The following is a 17,126-nucleotide window of genomic DNA, read 5'->3' as shown; positions in this document are numbered from 1 at the left end:
GGACTGTTGGCGAGAATTACCCCTCTTACAACAGTCGATAAACATTCCATTCTCCTATTCATGAATACAACTGTTCAAGCTTCAAAAACTAAAAATTAATGAACAGCTTATAGAATAGAATTCCATAAATACACAAGCCAATTCCATATTACAATAATGAGAATGAAGTGATTGTGTCAGGGTACTGAGACAAATTCCCATATCTTCACTGTTCCATCATCGCTTGCTGAAGCTAAAAGACAGGAATCCTGCAGAACATCAGGAAAGGAAAAAAAAACAGGAAATGAGGTCTAAATAATACACTGGTCCAACATCAGGAATAGTGGAATACACCAATTACCGTAGATGTGTGTGAGCTGTGGTGTCTGTGAGTACAACCTTGTATCTGGGCTGTGGTGTCTGCGAGTACAACCACAAGTCTACTAAAATAGTCGAGATATTTTCTGTGGGGAGATGAGTGGCTGCCGGAGAAGAGTAGTTTGGTTCTTAGGGTAGGTTTTCTTTTTATCTTTTTTTTTTTTTTTTTGGGGGGGGGGGGGGAAGTATTGCATGGTTAGGTTCCAACGAAGGTGATGGCCACACTTCTCTCACCATGATTGTGTAGTAATCTCAGCTTATCTACATTGACAACTAGGATATAATCCAAGAAGGTTATAATTTCTGCCCTCTGTTCTAATGAAATGATGACAAGTGCCTTGAAGGATTGAATAAACCTACTTGACTTATAAATTCCTCTCCTGTATTTCAATTGTCATTTTCAGTCCAGAAAAGAAGAATATTTCATCTTACAGGGTGAAGGCCATGCTGGCATTGACACTATAAGCTCCTATAACTCCTTGACCAACATACAGGAGCAAGTACTGATGAAGCAGTTGAAATTGCCCTGTAAACTTTACTTCCACTGCACTATAGGGGAAATGTTGTAGTTTATGAACAGAGTAATTCAACCCTGGACCCACCAATCCAGAATATAGCTAGAAAAAGAATCATCCAATACCATTATATCACAATCCAAGAAGTCCAAAGCATCTTTGTGTATCCAAAAGATACTTTAATGCCAATATGACATGGCTGCTGAACCCATTTCTGAAGACATCAACATTACAGCTTGCTGACTACCAGAAGACAAGTAAATGAAATGAACGCCATATCACATCTTAATATAGACAGGGAGAAAACATGAAACTTATGCTGTAATAATACACATTAATAGTATCAATAATCTGACGCTTTAAAATACTCCAGACCACAGAATACCAGGAAAAGGACCTTCTTCCTAAAACATGGCTCCGGACTAAAGATCCCAACAAATTGTATTGCATAATCACTAAAGTAGCAAATTGCTATGGGAGATAACAAGAATTATGGAGTTACTTTTATAAAAAAAATATTCATTTCTAATTGTGGGAACTACCTAGATAGGACCTATATCAACTGTTTGATATTAGTAAATTTCCATGATAATATCCTACTGCATACAGCTTACCGTGTTGTTCCATTGCACGGAATTTACATCCATGTCATGGGCCTTCTCTTTCTTTAACAGCATATTGTAGGAAGGTCCATCAATCTGCAAGAAGGGTAGAGTTAAAGATCTTCAGAGAAGTGGGAAATCAACAGTCAGTGAATGTTTATAAAGACACCTTAAAAAAGAATATATTGAGAGAGGTCAATATAGAAACTGGTATGAGACACCTTTGTCCAAACATAATTCAAGAAACTGTTTCTATATTGTTTGTCTTTTAGAATTGTTTTTCTTTTAGAATTGTTTTTTCAGTACAAGGATTAGCTAGAAAGAGATAGGGAAATTTTCATCATATAAATTTATATTCTTAACTATAAAGAACAGATACTCTAAGGGAGATTTTTCAGGGGTGTAAGTTTTTTAGGCCTTGCTTTATGGACTACAGATTATACGCTTCTCACTGATCGTCTTTGCCCATGGATGTAGGTTTATTGGTGAAATATGTAAGTTTCATTGTGTTTTTTCTTTTTTTCCCTTTGTTCTTTCCTATACTATTTTCAATTTCCATAATCCCTAAGATCTGCTTTTAACAGTAATGAAAACATCAGATCACCTCAGTGTCAACTTGACAGATACGAAAAGGATGAGATGACCAAAAAATTGTCCAAGAATTTCTCTCTCCATTCCTTTATTGGCAATTCTCTTTGGTGTTTTCTTAATTGCAAAATTCCAAACCACCAATCTGCAACCATGGAAGTGCTGGAAAGAAATAGAGTAATACTATAGCTTTGGAAACAAAGCAATTTCAACAGCTGCACCAGGTTTGGCAGGGATTGACACCTTTCTCAGTTTCAAAATTGCTGTACTTCAGAGTTCAGACACTGCATCCAATTGGCTGGCTGGTAACTTTTTCCTTCTTTCCTCACATTTAGCAACCCAATCAACTCAAAAAAGAAGATAAAGAAAAAGGGTGAACCCAACATGGTCAATAGTGGAATTTATTTTGCTTTTCTTTAGAAGGCATTAATTCGTTCCTAGTTGTTGATATCATTTCAAGCTACACTAGAATTGGATCTTCTATTTAACCATCATATAGTAGGTATGTATCCTGGGTTCATAATCAACAGGGTTTCAAAATGTGTGACATTGTCAACCAAATTCCTTTTAAGAGAACATGCACCATAGAGAAATGTATTACCGTGCAACTCAATTTCACTGCATGACATGCAGACTTTATTGTATAAATGGTAGTTATTCTGAATATATCAATATTATATATTAATTCTTCTTTATCAACAAACTTAAATCCTACAATAGTATTAATAATAAACCTTCCTCTCAATGCATAATGGGGCAATAGATACGGTATCAATGGCAAAAGCAAGTTATAAGAAACTGCACCCAGCAGTTCAGCTGAGCTCTTAGCTCTAGAGCTAATATGAAAATTGCAAGAGGAATATGATGGGTTTACCGAACCGTCTTTGTTTTCAACAAAAAGACGAATAGCATCATCAGCTGCTCCACTAGCAATTACACCCTCCCTGTCAAATTCAAAAAGAACAAAATAAATTCCTAAAAGAAGGAGAACAATGACCTTTTTTTGATATTATGTTGTTTCCCAATTGCACACAACATAAGCAGCCCAATATATTTAAGCAAGACTTTGCCCAGACAATCAATACCCATATGTATACCCTTACTAAAACAGCAGATGTGTGGATGAAACCTCAAGCTATTAACATCGACAGTCTAAGGAGTCTTGGTAGGCTCAAAAAATGAGCCACAACTAGACATAATCCCCTCCAAGTTCCAATTGAGAAATACTTGATTCAGTAAACATTTTAATATCGGGGAGTTGGTCCAAAGCTCTGCAAGGACGCTCTTTGCGCACGGAATGCATAAATCAAGGACCTTGTAAGAATCAGGTAACAATATTGGTTCTTGTGACATTCTCTACCAATTAAAAAATGAATAACACGTGGAAATTGTAAATAATCCCAAATTTTGTAACAAGTACTAGGTAAAGAGAAGAATAAACAGAGGTTGACGAAGAAGATGAGGGGTTTGCCGTTTATTTTAAAACTGCTAGTTCGGTTGTTATTTATTGGTTCAGTTTTCTTGTTCAGCTTCTGGTTCAATTTTTTTTTTTGGGGGTTCAGCTTTGGTTTAGTTTTGGGTTCAGTTTTTGTTCAATTCTGGGTTCAAATTCTGATTTAGTTTTTGGGCTCAACTCCTGGTTTGTTTTCTGATACTGTTCTATTCTTGATTCTATTATCTGGTTCTGTTGCTGAATCTGTTTTCTGGTTCTATTCCTGATTTGGTTTTCTGGTTCTACACTGGATTCTGGTTTCTGATTCAGTTTCCTGATTCCTAGACTTGCTTTATTTTATTGTTTCCATTATTTTTTGGCTTAAATTTAGCCCTTTTTTTTTTTAAAATGTGTCAAATCCAAATTGACCAAAGAAACTTGACAGAAACTGAAAATAAATCTTTATGGGAACTCTAGTTCATCTTCTTCATTGAACTAGGGTCTTGTTTTTCAAACTAGAAACCTAAGTGACTCTCAAACCAACAATTGATTATAGCTCTGATACCATATAAACAATCCCAAGATCTATAACAAGTATTAGGTAAAGAGAAGAAGAAATAGAGATTGAGGGAGAAGAAAAAAGAACAAGTCTAGGTGATAGCATCTGTGTATTCTACCGTACCAGCAAGCACATAGTTATATTAAACTGAAATACGATTACAAAAGAAAACTCAAATATCACTCTCAACACTTTCCTAATTAAACCTAAACCTTAGTAGGAAACTTACTTAGACTAGGACACTAATGACCATAGACCCAATAAGGAAACCACTAACACCAAAGACCCAAACCAACAAGGAAACCACCATAAGGGGGGACTCCCCCTATTGTGTTATATCATTTTTACTCATTATCTCTAACAAAGATCAACTGTGCAGAGACTCAGTAAATCATTTTGTCTTTATGTTTTTTCGAAGTTGGGATAAGCTTGTTTTTACTATCAACAATAACTCTTCATATTCTATTAAATGTAAAGAAGCATCTTCGGTTATTCCTAGCAACTCAACTGAGCCATCTCCTAACTGGATATATTAGCCTTTTTATGTCATTCGTCTTATAATGGAATAAGTTTGTTGACAAATAACTTTGTTTTGTTGCCATTATGTCCTAAATCAATAATTCTCATCTAGTGTCATTTGCACTAAGATTGAAGATCAAAGACCCTGAGTAGAGGCATAAGAAGTTAGAGAAATATGACGAGAGATCTTTTCAGCTGTTATTTAAATGAGAACTGGATGGTAAATAATTATTATGAACAATCAACACTAAAGAGACCAAACATAAAAATGTACTTCAATTACGTAGGTTTGCAGTTGAAAAGGCTTTGAGAAATATAGAGGTAGGAAACCTTTTGGAGAACATAGTAAAACTGAAATTCTGGAATGCAGGGCAGAAAGTGGGCAACCCCTTGGATTTACCTGATGTATTTTTCAAGTTGTTCAACAAGGTTATTGGCACTGTAAGAATGTCAATGGATGGATGAAAAATGTCCAAATGCTGATGTAGCCTCAATTGAAGGAGGACCAAGCTGCCAAGATCTTAGGTCAAATAACTCGAGGCTCCAAAAATAAGGGTTAGGGTAGGCTTGGTTATGGCTTATGGGGTATGGCCTCATCCGGTGAGAACTTGTGACCTCTAAAACTATGGGTGTGACAGATAGGTTCTAATAGGTATGCATGAGATGACTTGGGTTAAATTCAAAGGGTTTAGGCTATGTTTCAGGGGATTTCAAGACATAAGACAAAGATAGGGTGATATGGGGCAATTGTCTTGAGTTGAATTTGGGGACCTAATGGATGTGGGATGGGCAGAAACTTAGAATCAACCTAGTGCATGCTGCATAGGAGATGCTCACCGAGTTTCATCAAGTTTGGATTGGTTAGAAATTGAGTTGTAGGAAATCTGATTTTGGAGTAGGGGGCAAGGGGGGAGGGGTTCTAATTCGAGAATGGGCGTAACCAGGGTTAGGCTGGTAGGTATTGGCTGCAATTTAGATCAAAGGAGTGATGGAGCACTGACTGCAGTTTGATGGAATTGTGATGGGTAGTTTTGAAGATATGAAAAATCCTGATAATGGAAGGAAAGAAAGGACCAAAACTGGGGTAGGGTTTAAAAGCAGAAATTAATGGTGACTAGGAGAAGGGAGATGGTCTAGGCTGGTAGGTACCTGGATAGGGAGCCTTGTACTTGCTTGATTGATAAGAGATGGAACTTGGAAGGCTGTCCTTTCAGCCACTGCAAGGACCTAGGCTTGATCTCACCTTAAGACTTTAGTTTTCTCCAATCCTGGAGTCTTGGACCCATCTCTGACCAATTGAACAAAACAGTAGTTGCAGAAGCAAATTGGGTTGGTAATTTATGACAATAACAAAGGAGTTCAAATGGGACTAGAACCCTTAAACAGACTAGGACTAGAAAAGGAAAGCAGCAACTAACTAGATCTTAATAAATCAGACCTATACATGGAGTAGAACCCAAAGTCATGGGTTTCACCTTAGAAACAAAATTTGATTTTAAATGAAAATTATCAAGGGACTAGGCTGCCCCTGCGATTGGACAGAATCACAAAACAGCTCCTGCACAATTGAAAATCACAAAATGCATAAAAGAAAAAACCCAAGTATGGACAATGTCCACTTATTCAAGTGCTGCTGGCAGCAGCCCTTGGGGCTTCTCCTGGTCTAAACTTCCATTTTGGGTGGGAAGGGTTGGGTCCTGCATCAAACACCTATAAACAAGAAGGCTTTAATTCAGACAACTAACCATAGTAGGACGAACAGATCTAGTAAGCCTTACTAAGAAACTATAAATTTTCAACTTAAGTGGGGCCCTTGATCTGGGAAAAGGCTTTCGGAGATCGAGATTGGATTTCTTTTTCATTGAAAACAAAGAAGGCCGAGCCTACGGTGTGTGTTATCTGAAGGGAACACGTTTTTTTGACCGCAGTGGTATGATTGCCAGGCCCTCTCCTCATTCCACCTGTTGGCCTATTGGGATAGCAGCCTTCGGGCTTTGCCTGTCCTTTCTAATAAAGAATTCCAAGAGAGAAGACTATGAATTATGAAAAACTAGAACCAGAGCATCAGACTAGTGAGACCTTGAGCTAAAGACATCTTTGTGTTGTAAGTGTCACTTCTGAGAAAGCTAATCAAAGAAGTTCAGAAACAAGAAGAAAGATTCGCACGGTCTTGGTTAAACTTGGAGAAAAAACTGCTTATACTTAATTACTCACAGAGATCATTTGGTGTTCCTTTCAAAAGATAAAAGGGTAGAATTTAAGTGTTAATTAGACTCTACTGAAAGAAAGGAAAGGAGCAAAAAATTCTGTATCTAAGACAATATATTTGACAACATTGTCATTACCTTGAGACAGCCATAAATAAATTATAGAGCTGTATAATTTAGTACCTTGACCAATTAACTGAGAATATTGTCCGATCATGATATCCAGCAAGAGTGCAAAGATGCTTCCTGAGAAGAAGGGGGGTCCTTATTAGAGCACAGCAAAAAGAATAAATAAAAGGGATAATTACTATTGCCCCCCCCCCATTCTAACAGTGTTAAGAGGCCGTCACATTTAAGTGTTTGATGTCTATTTTGTCCTTCAAAAATTAAGAAGTCAAAACACAATACTATCCTCATTTAGAAAAGAAAAAAAAAAAACACATCAAGTACCAATTTTACAATTGTATTCTTATCATTTTGAATTCCAAAAAAAGACTACCTAATTTTTTTCTCAGCTAAGAAAAGGAACTTCCCTAAAATTGATAATGCCAAATTAGATAGTAAATAAATGAAAACCTAATGGAAGTAGGAACTTCCTAAAATTGATAACATCAAAATGGAAAGTAAATAAGAATTATTGAAAAATAACACCAAATTGAAAAGTAAATATAAAAAAGCTAAAAAAAAAAGGAGCTACCAAATTAGGGTTAATTTTTTCCTAATTACTAAAGTAAGAATGTAATTTAATATGAAGTGTACATGAGTAGAATAAAACCTTAGGTTTATTTTGGGATTTTTAAATTAATAAAAACTGCGACATCATCACTTAATTAACCGAGTTTAACAGTAGGGGGGCAACAATAATTACAGGTAAAATCTAAAGTTGGATTAGTAACTTCAAAAAGTATAGGGGATAAGGTAGTAATTAAGCTATAGTATAGGGAGGCAACAGTAATTTTCCCTAAATAAAATCACAAAAAATGGGGCAAAATGACAATCAGCCATGTTAATTATTTCAAAAATCAAATACAAGGAATAACCAGTGATAAGTACAACTGTACAAGTACAATCTAATTGGCAGCTATGCTAGAATTAGTTGAACCAAAACCATGATGCCTCCTGGTGCTAGAAAGTAGATGGATTAGTCCTAGAGAGAACAAAATTCTTTACAATATTGTTATGCATGACCACTGGCTAAATTTTTTAAAATGAAAAATGCAATGAAAGAATCAAGAAATTGGAACTGCGCACATGAAGGAGGAAAACTTGCAGTTTCTTTAATTTCATAGTTCCTAAGGATAAAGCAAGGGGAAAATGCCATGATATATTAACTACCAACCTCCCTAACTGGGTCTCAGAGGCCATTTTCTTTTTGTATACCTCATAACTATACATCTTTAATCACTAGGTAGCTGGGTATGGTAAGTGGGGAAATTCTTTTCTTATTCGGGAAAAACTTAAATACTTCAATCTTGAGGTAACATATCTTTCTTTACCATTTAAAAAAAAAAAGAGAAGTAGGCAGCATCAACTTTCTTCATCAAATATGATGACATATGGGCAAGTCTTGGTTTGCAAATGGTTCCAACAAAGCTAACCCAATCAACAGCTGGTGCTAATACTTCAGGTTCTTTTAGTAAACCCCTGACAATCTTACAATTCCAGCATCTGACTGACTTTACAATCATTTTGACAAATACAATCAAGACAGAGTGTCCTTGTCAAATAAATAAGCTTTTAAGTAAACAATAATCTGCTAGAGAGGTACCAAAGGTCTCAAGTTTCTACTAGTCTGAGGCAATAAATTAATCTTAGCACATCAACTGCAGAAAACCTCACAAATCTGACCAGAAATTACTAATTCTACCAAAAAGTAGCTAAATTATATATTACTATTACCTGTGTTAAATGGATGAAAAAAAAACATGTCCAGGAGGATATGACAACAGTGATGCAAAGTTTTACTAAGAATAAAGGGCAACATTTCCTCACCAAGGGGCAAATCCATCGTTCATTGCCTGTCTGTCAGTCTCCCATATCTTTAAGGTAAGATCGTCACTGCATGAACACCATTATTAGCTCAAATTTGTCAGCAGCGTCAGTATAAGATAACAATACTGACAAGAATAAAATAGGAGCCAACCCTAAAGAAAGAATAAATTCTATAAAAGTTTTACATACCTACAAGTTACCATTTTATCTCCAGTAGAGTTGAAAGAGAGAGCCCAAACTGTGGATGAGTGTCCACTGAAAGAGAGGGAGAAAATTATTTCAGGAATGCTGTAAAACTTATAGATAGTTATGCATAAAAGATTTGATCTAGAGAAAATGAGAAAATCTAGATCAAATCTGGGAACCAAACTCCACCCAAAAAAACAAAAAACTCTAAAAGTAGAGGTACTCTTCCTTCCTCGAATTTTACTATGGGTATCAAGAGAGAAGTGCAACCAAGTTTGCACAAATAATGCAGAGGACAAACATGAAGTCACATATATAGAAGGATTAAAACCTGCACTAATCTTTTGCAGCCACCACTTGATTTTTCAATGATTTATCATACTTGAAATGCTTCTGGTTGCTTGTTAAATGTTAGGCATTGGATGCATTTCATATTCTACTTCCTGGAAAAACAAAGAGAACCTCCTGAAGAATCCCAGAAATATTCAATTTGGAGCTCAAACCAGCAGCTCATGTTTGTCCAGAACAGACTTCAGTCAGTAGATTACTACCTAAGCTACACTTTCCTCATGAAAACTTAGAGCATGATATAAAGGATTTCCAGTTCATCTACTTTTGTCCTGACAGTGACTACTTTCTAGTGCTAGGTTTTCCATCTTTCTTGAAGCTTACAGACCATAATCTACCCGCTGCCATCAATTACCCTCTGCATGAAATATTCATAAAAGATAACGAGCTCAAAAAGGGAATGATAATTACTCAAGGTAACATCCACTTTTGCCATTGATTACTAACAGAAATCTTGCCTTTTATTGCTAAATTCTTAGGGGTATGTACATACATGCATATATATAACATCCAGCCCAAGTTTGGTAACTCAGACATTCTAATCCCTTGTCCCAATTCAATGCCTACAAAATAGAAGTCAAATGAAAAATAGATAACCTGCCAAACCTGTAATTAGACCACTTCATGCAATACTCAATAAACCCTACCTGATAACATTAACTCACAATGCTTGAGCAAGGGGGGCTCAATTGCACCTGGGGAGCCCAGAACCAAATCCAGCCTGAAAATCAATATTCAATCCTCCCAAGCATAACTCATAATCCTTCTCCATTTTAATGCTTCAAATCCCCATAAAAAATTACTAGAATCTAAAACTGTGAACATTGGAAATGGCCTGTCATTATGAGTGTTAGACAAGACACAACAATCAAATGATATATCATTCTAACAGCATGCCATGATGCATGAGTTGAGGCAAGACCAAGGTCAGGATCAGATGTGTTTAGGGATGGTTGAAAGCAAATGAAGCATTTATATACTCCTTCAGTGGAAGAAAGAATAAATACAAAAGCAGAATTATAACAGGCTGAGTTAGATAGCATCAAATGAGAGCTCCAGAAGTGTCATCAAGTATCACTCATTCAAGGTAGGAGTCGCACCTACCACTCTTTCATCTCTGAAAGGGGCTGGATGCTATTGCATCATCAAAATCTAAACAGCATCAGTATACAATTTATTATCCCCCTGGGCTGCTCCTCCATCATATGAATGAATTTAAATTTTGATGGACCAGGAATAGTAAGAACAATGCGGTAGAAGGGCAAGGAATTTTAAGAAGTCATGAAGGGTTTGAGGCTGGAAATGCAGCAGTCAGCCAGTCAATCCATCTCAACTGTTCTGATATCTGAAGCTCTAGCTCTCCAAGGAGGAGTCCATGTAGCTTGTTAGTCTGAATTATTTTAAGGTGTTGCAGGATTCCTTATTTCTCGTTGAAGCTGTTAATGTGGAGGCTACAGTGACTACTGAAATTCAGACCATCATTGACAAATCGAAGCGTTTATCCGATTCGCTTAGGGCTTGCATTTTCCAAAATTGCTCAGGTCAGCTGTTAAAGCAGGTCACAAACAAGCAAGATGTCTATTTTCTTTCTTTCTTTCTCCTATCAGAATCTCTATTCTTGCGTACGTTCTTGACTCTGTGTTCCTGTCATACATAAGGACCATAATGGTTAACCACCTAATCATTCTATTTCACACCAACTAACGATTTTCTTTTCTCCAGAGGGGAGAAAAACAAGATTGAACAGTTTGAGCCAAAATGGGAACATTAACTAGGTTAGCACTGACACTGAATGGACAAGTCCATGCACAAGAAAGAAGAAAAAAAAATCTGAGAATCAAGCAGCACTGAAACTTTAAGCCTGCTACATTCTACTTACAAGACTGTCAATCATCATCAACAGCATCACCTCCACACAATGTGCCGCTATCTTATTTTACTGAATCACCATTATCATCTTTGTTTCATTCCAGCACATTATGTCTGGATACTGTAAACACATTATGTTGAATCCAAGGGTATCCAAGAAACCTATGTCAAAGCCTCAACTCACATCCAAACCAGCAACAAACAAGGCATTACATAACACATATAAACTCGCCAATAGAAATCTTGACTCAGTCAACAAATGGGGTCAAATATAACCAGTAAATGTATAAACAGGATAAAGTTAGGTCACTGGGGAAAAGCTAAGTTGACAGTTCAGAACCAAACAGAAAGACATGATCCCCAGTGAAGTCTATCTTTCGATGAATAACCAGCCTGGTCACTCCTCCAAAAGCAGAATCAATAAGATTCAGACAAAGAAGAAAAGCAACGGGTATGCGGAATCAATAAGATTCAGACAAAGAAGAAAAGCAATGGGGATCCAGTAATCTGGGAAAGGGACAAATCAACATCCTCCAGCATTGTTTTTGCTAGACTGATGGTGGATGGAACACACAAGGAAAACAAATTTCAAGTAGAGATGCCAACTACGGTAAAACTGAAAAATTACAACCAGAAAAAAATGGTAATAGCAAGAAGCATGAGGAAACTCCGCTTAGGAGAGTACTCACGAAGATAAAGCAGAGATGTTAAGATATAGTACTTGTTAGGTTCACCTAGAGTTTGAACACAATGCCAATCGTCACTGTCTCCGTCTTCAGCCCAAATCTGTCATTTAACAAAAGAGTCTCATGTTCATCATCAGTAAACCACACTAATAGTTGTTGAAAATGGATTGAGAAACCAACCAGTTCTACTACTTTGGTCCCTCAAAAAGGGAAGCTATAATTCACTAAATTCATACCTTCACAGTATTATCGTAGCTACAAGAAAACAGAACATCCACAGAAGGATGCCACTGAACCATCTTCACGTCCTGCGTATGCCCTTGCAGAACTGAAACACAGTCGAACTCATTCCCTGGCAGAACTTCCCATATCCAAACAGATTTATCTCGACTACATGTGGCAAGGAGAGAACCGGATGAATTCCAAGAAAGGCTTTTGACTTCATTCTCATGGCCCTATACATAAAATGAAAGAAGCTATCATGCCTTGCAGGCAGAGGAGTGGATTCAAATGAGTCCGCTATTAACAACGTTCTCTATAACTCAAGCCACAACAGCCTTGGTTACAGAAAGCAATGCGAGAATGTCCTGATCGCACAGCATACTGAACTATGCTAACGATGATAGGGTTCTAGAGACCGAGTGAGAGGTTAACAAGCAGCAAATAAACATCAGAAAAGAGCAAGACTGTACTTTCACACAGTTAGAGGAGTACCTCCAAGGTTGAAACACATTCGAAATCATCTCCAATTTGCTGCCAAATAGCAACAGTAGCATCAAAACTTGCTGTGGCCAATAATTTCCCAGACGGAGACCATGCACAGGACCTAACAGTTCTTGTGTGCGTTTCTTCCAAGACGGCCTGCCAAATTGTAACCATCCAAATAAACAATTATTCCACCAAAATACCCACAAAATTAGCAAAATAATAGTCATAAATACCTAAGCTACTTCGAGCGATCAACCAAGAGGGTTAGAAAACAAACCTTGCAATCCCAAGAACCCGCCGACCGGCCAGAAGGATTCTGCTGCCATATCCGAACGGTCTTGTCGCCGCTGCACGAGGCCAACATAGCCGGAACCCCAGCGACGCCAGTAGCGGGATTCCATGCGAGACTCCAAACCCTATCGGTATGGCCTTCAAGCTTCTGAATCTCTTTCAATTGGAAATTTCCATCGATTAACTCCATGAGAGAATACTGTAATGCAGAATACAGTGGACTAACTAATGTAGTGATCGAGTCGGGTGATTCAAACGGATCTGCAAAACGAAAACCACTGTATCTTTCAGCTTCTTTCGCCGACTCCGATCTCGCGCGACTCTACTCAAACAACTACAGATGCCACAGACTGAACGCCGAAACCTCGGAGGAACGATCCAGGCGTGTGGAAACTGTAAAACTCGTGCTGTAACATTTAGTCTTTTATTAGTTAATATATAATATATTTTTTTGTTTTCTAATTAAGAGTGGTTGGATTATAGTCTAGTTATCTATCATTGTTTATGGTATATGTGACGTACAAATATACAATGAATCAGAAGGTATTAATTTTTTTTTTGGTGAACCTATGAATTTATTTAAAATGAAAACCCCTTGGGAAGGGGCAGCCACAAGCATCAAAATACAGGTTCCAGTTTAGATGGGTCGAGGGGACCACCGGAATAAATATAAAGAAGATTGGCAGACCAAAAAAAAAAAAAATCTAGCAATCTATCATTGTTTATGGTGTATGTGACGTACAAATATACAATGAATCAGACGGTATTAACGATGTGGCAAGATCTGACCTTAGATGGTTAGTTCTACTCTTGTATTAGTGGCTCATTGTCACCGTCAAAAATCCCTTTTATATTAGTACTGAAACAAATGAAGGTCGAATTTTTTGATAATTTAAAAAGATAGCAAATAAACATATTTAGCTTGAGAACTGTTCTTGAATCTAACGCTCAAGAGATTTCGAGTTCAATAGTCACTTTAGAATTCGTTAACCTCAGTTCTAGTTAGTTGGTTTAGCTAATTGTTAGATCATATATATGATTCCTTTTGTATTGTACTTGTATAGTTGTATGATGGGATTTTCTTTCTTATTATTTGGTGATGGAGAAAAAATATTATCCACTATTTCAGTGTATGAATCTCACGGCCTCTCGTATATATTTCAGCGTATGGGAGTAGTGATGTAGGTCATACTCTCAAACAAAAGCTACTCCATAAATATATAAATCATTTGGGCGAAGATTAATTCTAAAAAAACGATTTGAATACAAATTTGATAGATAGATAGATAATTGATGGAAAGACCTAGTTGTACTCGGGACCACACTCCCTATAAAAAGTGAGGTTCATTATATAAACTTAAAAAAATATAGTCCCTTACTGCCACTGGCCAAAATTAATGGTTTTAATTGGAAGGAAAAAGTTGACTTTTAGGATATAATTGGTATATTTTTGTAGCTATGATTAAGATGCGTTGGATGTAGCAAGTAAGTCTTATAAAACAATTGCACCTAATACATTATGGTTGGTTGAGTTAACAAAAACAAACACCTTTTAGTGAAAGGTCAAGAGTTCGATCTTCTTGAGGCATATATATATACATTATGTGATCATCCATGAGCAAGGGTAGGTCGGAGAGAAATTTCTTTCCCCTTGCTAAGTTGCTTCCCTTGTTAATTTTAACCTTAGAAAACCAAACAAATAAAAAAGAATTGTCAATTTTTTAAATTAGGTTATTGGCAAAGGTGGTGAGGGAGGGACTAGCTGAATGAGTATAAGAAAAGAAACCTATGTGGATGGTGAATAGAAAATTAACGGCTAGTGAAACGGAAGAAAAAAATAAAAGTGAAATATTAACAATTTGTACATTGTTGAGGGAGGAACCGATACTTTTTCAAGTGATTCTTATGGTATAAGACTTTGTATCGAGCAATTTTCTCAATAAATAAAAATTTTATATTGAGCATTATAATGAAGAAAAAAATGAGAGACACAGAGAGAGATTGAATGGGTAATTAGATAAAACCTAGTTTTGATTAACCTTGTGTTGTTTCTTACATTTTACTTCGAATTTTGTATAGTGAGCTTCTCCCTTGTATCAGGACCCTTTTGATTGCTATGCTATGCACATTCTTGGCATGAACATGAATACATGCATGGCAAAATAGTCATCAAATGCTTAACGGTGTCTCATGGCCCTTAATAGAAAGGAATTAAACCCCTTCTCCTTCATTAAGGATCCCATCCCAACCAAAATCAAGTGACAAATGTAATGGGTGGTGGGTCATGTAAGGATGGGCTATGAAAATGGGGACTCCAAATCTCCAATGCATGAGTTTGGGCAAAAGCATAATGGTTAGGGAAATTTTCTATGTAGGTGGGATATGCATTTCACTTGTCATTTGTCATTGGGTATGAGTTCGTATAAGTTTTCTCCCAAAATATTAGAGTTTTGTATGGAAAACCAGAGGCCTTTGACATGGGGAACAATTGACTCAAATGGATCCATCATGGAAGCAAGCTTTCTACCTTTCAGAAGAGAAAAACAATCATTTGCCATACAACCTTCTTAGAAAGATATTTTACCTAAAAGAGATTATTGTTTGTGAGAGACCATTGGGGTTTTGCTGAATTTTGCATATGTTGCATGTAAGGCATCAATCCACGATCCAACCCTATATGTTGGGACTAATGAGAGTACAATATAGGTATTTGTTCAAGGAGTTTGGTTGTAAGACTGACGTCTTTGGGGTTCAGTTTGAGCCCAATCCACTATGAAAATTCCTGCAATCTTTACATGAAAATGTACAAACTCTAAGCATATATCATGGAACCCAATGTGAGAACCCAAACCCCCATGAAATAACTCAGGATTGAAAACAAGAAATCACACCAATACACCACATATTAGGGAGGAGAGGAGAACCCTAACAACGAAGAAGAGGCAAAACCCCAATCCATATCAAAACCAATCCAAAAGAAAGCATATATATACCCCAGTTTAGCACAATACCAAATTGATGCCCCTTTTTTGATGTGGTACCGAACCAAGGTAATTGAGTAACAAATTAGGCAGTATACTCCCGAGTCCAATTCTTTTACCATCAAGGATAGATGGTAACATTGTCCTAATATCCCTCAATTGGAAGGTGTTCACTTTGTCAATTTTCAGAGGTAAGTCTTTCTTCTAAATGTATATTGAAAGAATGTGAAGGTAGTGTCTCCACCAAGGTTTAAAGTATCGGTATTGCAAGTTTGCGATACGATATAGACCGATACGTATATAAACATTTGTTTTTTCTCAATCGTCTCTCGCTTCTCTCAATGTATCGACTGATACAATGCAATACATAACGATACATCGCGATACAATGTGATACGTACCCATAAGTATAGATCCAACTTAAAAGAGGGAAAACACCTGGTCTTGTGATGAGCTGCAAACTCTTGTATTTCTTATTATTTGTTATTAGTTTGTCCGTTGACACTGAATCTTGGGATAATTTTTTGTATTTGCACATTTCCAAAATTTAGGAGAACTTAATGTTAGGACTAAAAAATGAGTTATGTCAAAGAGAACAACTTCCAAACCCTTTAGGTCTGAACATACACTAGAAGACGTGATAAGCAAAATTTGAGCAAATACGTGAGGTGAAACCTTTCATATTTGAAAGCATAAACTACTTCAGGGCAATATGCAAGCTATGTGATTAGTAGTTATAAGATAATGAGTTGGACATACGATCCTCTCAATTTATTTATTTATTTTTGGTAAATCGATCCTCTCAATTGAAAGATTATTATTTTTTTTATAGCAATTTTCATTATTTCTCAAGATAAAGTCTATTATTTTTTATTTAAATTAGACTATTTTCATATTTATTTTGATAATATATATTTTATTATTCAACCATCGATACTCGATGCTATATGATATGAATCGAAACGTCTGTTAAAATCGTCCAACCTATATGTTACTTGATATGAGATATATTTTTTTTGGTAAAGAATAGAGGGGATGCAGTAGCCGACCAAGCGCCCTCCTGCTACGTAATGTTCGGACTTTTTATCGAGTGCGACTTATGCAAGCATTAGCCATGTGCACTACCAACGCACGCGCTGACCCTGAATACGGGATACTTGAAAGCGTAGTCTCCATGAGGGATGGTGAGGCTGGGTGCAAAATTAGTTGGCACTGCAACTGACGAACTCATTTAGGGACACTTGTCACTTGATAATTCGATAATACCACAACTCCGTCTTTCGCAT

General features: G+C 36.7%; 1 protein-coding gene across 1 annotated transcript; it reads right to left on the bottom strand.

Moving 5' to 3' along the window:
• On the bottom strand, positions 1-13,255 carry EMB1345 (Transducin/WD40 repeat-like superfamily protein). Its single transcript, XM_089164181.1, has 10 exons — positions 12,846-13,255; positions 12,575-12,721; positions 12,097-12,315; positions 11,896-11,960; positions 8,961-9,026; positions 8,772-8,837; positions 6,963-7,025; positions 2,937-3,006; positions 1,487-1,570; positions 1-248 (listed from the first exon to the last, which is right to left on the bottom strand). Exons 1-10 carry the CDS (start codon positions 13,047-13,049, stop codon positions 177-179), a joined length of 1,056 nt encoding a protein of 351 aa, XP_089020307.1. The 5' UTR covers positions 13,050-13,255; the 3' UTR covers positions 1-176.
• Positions 13,256-17,126: the final 3,871 nt, after the last annotated feature.

Source organism: Hakea prostrata, chromosome 1, assembly GCF_041222555.1.
Source record: "Hakea prostrata isolate BN-2017 chromosome 1, UWA_Hpros_2, whole genome shotgun sequence".
Lineage (NCBI taxonomy): Eukaryota > Viridiplantae > Streptophyta > Magnoliopsida > Proteales > Proteaceae > Hakea > Hakea prostrata.
This window is presented reverse-complemented; position numbering and strand designations above follow the sequence as displayed.

Bases quoted from the DNA above. Each gene is read 5' to 3' on its own strand.
- EMB1345 (XM_089164181.1), bottom strand. From the start codon at position 13,049: ATGGAGTTAATCGATGGAAATTTCCAATTGAAAGAGATTCAGAAGCTT. The intron at 9,027-11,895 runs GTACTATATCTT...CCTCTCTTTCAG, and splicing joins ACTCTAGGTGAACCTAACAA to TGGACACTCATCCACAGTTT. The intron at 3,007-6,962 runs GTACTAAATTAT...TGAATTTGACAG, and splicing joins TTCTCAGTTAATTGGTCAAG to GGAGGGTGTAATTGCTAGTG.